Source organism: Trypanosoma equiperdum, assembly GCF_001457755.1.
Source record: "Trypanosoma equiperdum strain OVI genome assembly, contig: ctg_1032, whole genome shotgun sequence".
NCBI lineage: Eukaryota > Euglenozoa > Kinetoplastea > Trypanosomatida > Trypanosomatidae > Trypanosoma > Trypanosoma equiperdum.
Window position 1 is genome coordinate 1 of NW_027122986.1, and position 3,322 is coordinate 3,322.

General features: G+C 42.5%; 1 protein-coding gene across 1 annotated transcript; it reads left to right on the forward strand.

Moving 5' to 3' along the window:
- Positions 1 to 2,505: 2,505 nt before the first annotated feature.
- On the forward strand, positions 2,506 to 3,078 carry TEOVI_000642300 (Trypanosome variant surface glycoprotein (A-type), putative; the record flags this gene model as incomplete). Its single annotated transcript, XM_067219981.1, has 1 exon — positions 2,506 to 3,078. The coding sequence occupies one exon, from the start codon at positions 2,506 to 2,508 to the stop codon at positions 3,076 to 3,078; it is 573 nt and encodes a 190-aa protein (XP_067076082.1).
- Between the last annotated feature and the right edge of the window lie 244 nt (positions 3,079 to 3,322).

Here is a 3,322-nt window from a genome sequence, read left to right on the forward strand (position 1 = left end):
AGTGTGTATATACGAATATGATAATAAGAGCAGTAATGAGTATAAATGCACTTCCAATAAACAATGTAAGCAGTTAAACCAATTATAAAAGATTAAATGGAGGTAGAAGAGGGGAAGAGGAAGCGGAAAAGCAAGTAGAATATTATCACAAAAGAAAATGCGGCGGGGAGTGAAGCATCAGTAACTTCAAGCGTGGCAATGACCAAGGGAGCTTTATACAAGCTAATGTTGAGGCGACGAATAGGAGGCGGCAAATCTCGTCGACAGAGGCGGGCTAACAACTGTATTTCACCTAAATACCTGAAAATAAGCTTCTGTCTAAAGAAGAGGGGAAATGTAGCGAGAAGTGACTAAGCAAACGGCGATGGTGAGACACAGGGGAGCTTTTTGGAGTACGGAACGCATACAATGATACTAAGCTTTTGTATACTTGTTGAATGTTAAACCTTTATAGCAGTTCAAGGAAACAGCTAATACTTATAACGGTACACACTGGTAAGGCATTGATAAAACAAAAAAGGTGAATACAAAAGCAGAAGGCGTCCCTATTTTGAACTACTATGCCTACCAGCCAAAAAAGGTGTTAAGAAATTCTCAACTACACTCGTTAAAACAAAGTATGTGCGTTATGCCGTCACATAACATGTATCAAAACACAGACGGTTGAATCGAATTATAGGCACACAGCGATCACGAATAGTAAGTCTTATATCAGCAGATATACGATGGTATAATTTAGCTTTCAAAACATAGAGCCTGTAAATTAACTGCGTGTCGTTTGACAACGCCAAACACCATATGACAATGCGCGGTATTTGTTCTTTAATACCACAATACAAGCCAAAAGGCACGCGAAATAAACCCTAGAAATACACGGCAGCCCAAAAGAAACAAATTAACGCCAAACTACAAAACAATGATAAGTGTAGGGTGACATACCGCCCTATGGTGATAAAAACCGCCAATAAATGGTGACAGAGACAAAAAGAGACCGACAAAGTGACGCAAGTGAGGAGAAGGCACAGTGAATCATGGCAACAAACAGGCGTGAAGCCTATTCAGAAACATGACAAGCATTGCCAAAGCAAAAAGTCTGGAACAACACTCTGAAGAGATATTTTCACCGTAGAAGCTAATATCAAACGACATTAATATAAAAGATTTAAAAAAACATAGCTATGCAAGCTGATTGTTGAAGGGGGAAACATAAGGCTTAGGATACGGTTAAATATACAAGAGTTTCCAAGACAACAAAAGATGCCGGAAAACAAGTAGACAAAACTGAAATCGAAGAAGTGTCAAGAGCTTCCAGAACGACGCGATGCCCAAGCGACCAAAACAAGTAAGCTGAAAACTATCGCGGTTTACAAGCCAAAAGATACGCTATCAAAATAGCGCCAAATTAGATGCACAAGCCGCCTCTCACTTTTTAACCCACGCAGTGACAGATGCTAACATTCGTATGAATGATGAAGCTAATAAGTATATGAAAATGAGTGGGAATAACCCCAAAGTAAAACTGACTAGAGAAATTTCTATTCTTTTATGAATTTGTTTTTAAGTAGCGAAAGAAAAAGGATACTCCAGCAAGCCATAAATACGGAAGTTACAGGAACCTTTAAAAACTTGGTAAAAAAAACTCGGCATATCAGAAGGAGTGCAACGACAACCAGACACGGGACAGATTAGAATTTACACCAAGAGACAACACGAAACCTAAAGCACTCTACAAAGCAGAGCTAACTACAAGGTTGTCAACAGCCATAGCACACGAACTAGAAACGAAAAGAAAAAGTGCAATGGAGGTAACTTGAAAACAGCTGCACTTTAGTCGGCAACCGATGACAGAGGAAGAAAAATTAGCTTCAGATCTAGTAATTAGAGCCATGATTACTGTAAAAGATATTCTGACGGTGGTATGCCACGCGCCACCTAAGCACAGCAGTATTTGGTATATACCGACAAGGCAGCGTAGAAGAGGCAGAAGCAGCTGTAGGCAAAGATTGTGTTTCGTGTAAGGTTTTAAGAAATGATTTATCCACTAGCCATAAAACCTCACCAGCCTCTAAAAACAAGAGTACTAACAAAAAGAAAAAAACATAATTTAAGAGTTTCCTGCAAACAATCTGGTATAATTTTATATCCAATAATAAGCTTGAACTTTGCCACGCACTAAAAGATCGCAAGCTGGAAACAGAACACTATAGATCACGACAGGAGACCCGCAGGCGAAACTAATTTGCAAAAATGTAGTGCTAAATGCCAAAAGTCCAGCAAGCGCAATTCAAAAGCCAAAACAAACAAAAAATTCTTAGTCAGCACATAGCAAGCGGATCTTTAGAGTACCACGTTAACGGAAGCACAATTCAGACCACCTACCGCAGGTACATTTTAACCATAACCGCATTAAAAGAATGGTTGAACATCTCACGATTCTGACAGACCTCACAACACAGTCTGCAACACCACGTCACAGCCTATAAGTTAAAGGAAAGAAGCGCAGATATGACAGCATCACTGGTATGGGCCTTTTTTTGTGCATACGTTCTCTCCACGACCATCGCAGACGCTGTGCACAAGAAACCGCTGCCCGAAAATGCCTGGAAAGCAATGTGCCAATTAAGTGCAGCGCTAGCTCAGGCGACAGGTGCACCCAAGCAGGCGCTTTCAGATAACACCGTAAAATGGGAGAAGGCAGCTTCCATGACGCTTAGAATTCAAGTAGTAGCAAGCACCAAAGACGACGCGACCCAGAGGCTAGCGTACAAAGTAGTTAGCGGCTATCTCAATAAAAAAGCTCAGGACTTGCTGAACAAGCAACTGACAAACGACCTGCCGACAGCGCTAGAAACGACACGAGCGAGTAGCGTAGCGGAGGCCCACATCGACGAGTTTCTAAAAATAGCAATAGCTGTTGTAAACAGCAACACAGACGGGTGCCTAGCAGTAGCAAATGGAGCAAGCAACGTCAAAACCAACGTCGACGACCTCAGCACGGGCGAACCGACATGTAAGAAACTTCAAGGGACGCCAGCGCCAACAATAGCAACAGCCGAGCACATCACTGACAAAGGGTAAGGCAAATTCACCAGCAGCCTGGCACAGGAAGTGGCCGGAACTACAGAAAGAAACTGCAGGCTACTAACACTCGAAGCAAGTGCAAGTTACGTCGAACACGCTTCAGCCGGCGGCACGCCAAAATTCGCGGGAGGAAACAATGGACCGACAGGCGTTGATCTGACCAACATGGAAACAATATCAGGCGACACATCAGTGAAAGTGCACTACGACGCGTGGCAGGCGATAAAGTCGATGTCTGCGA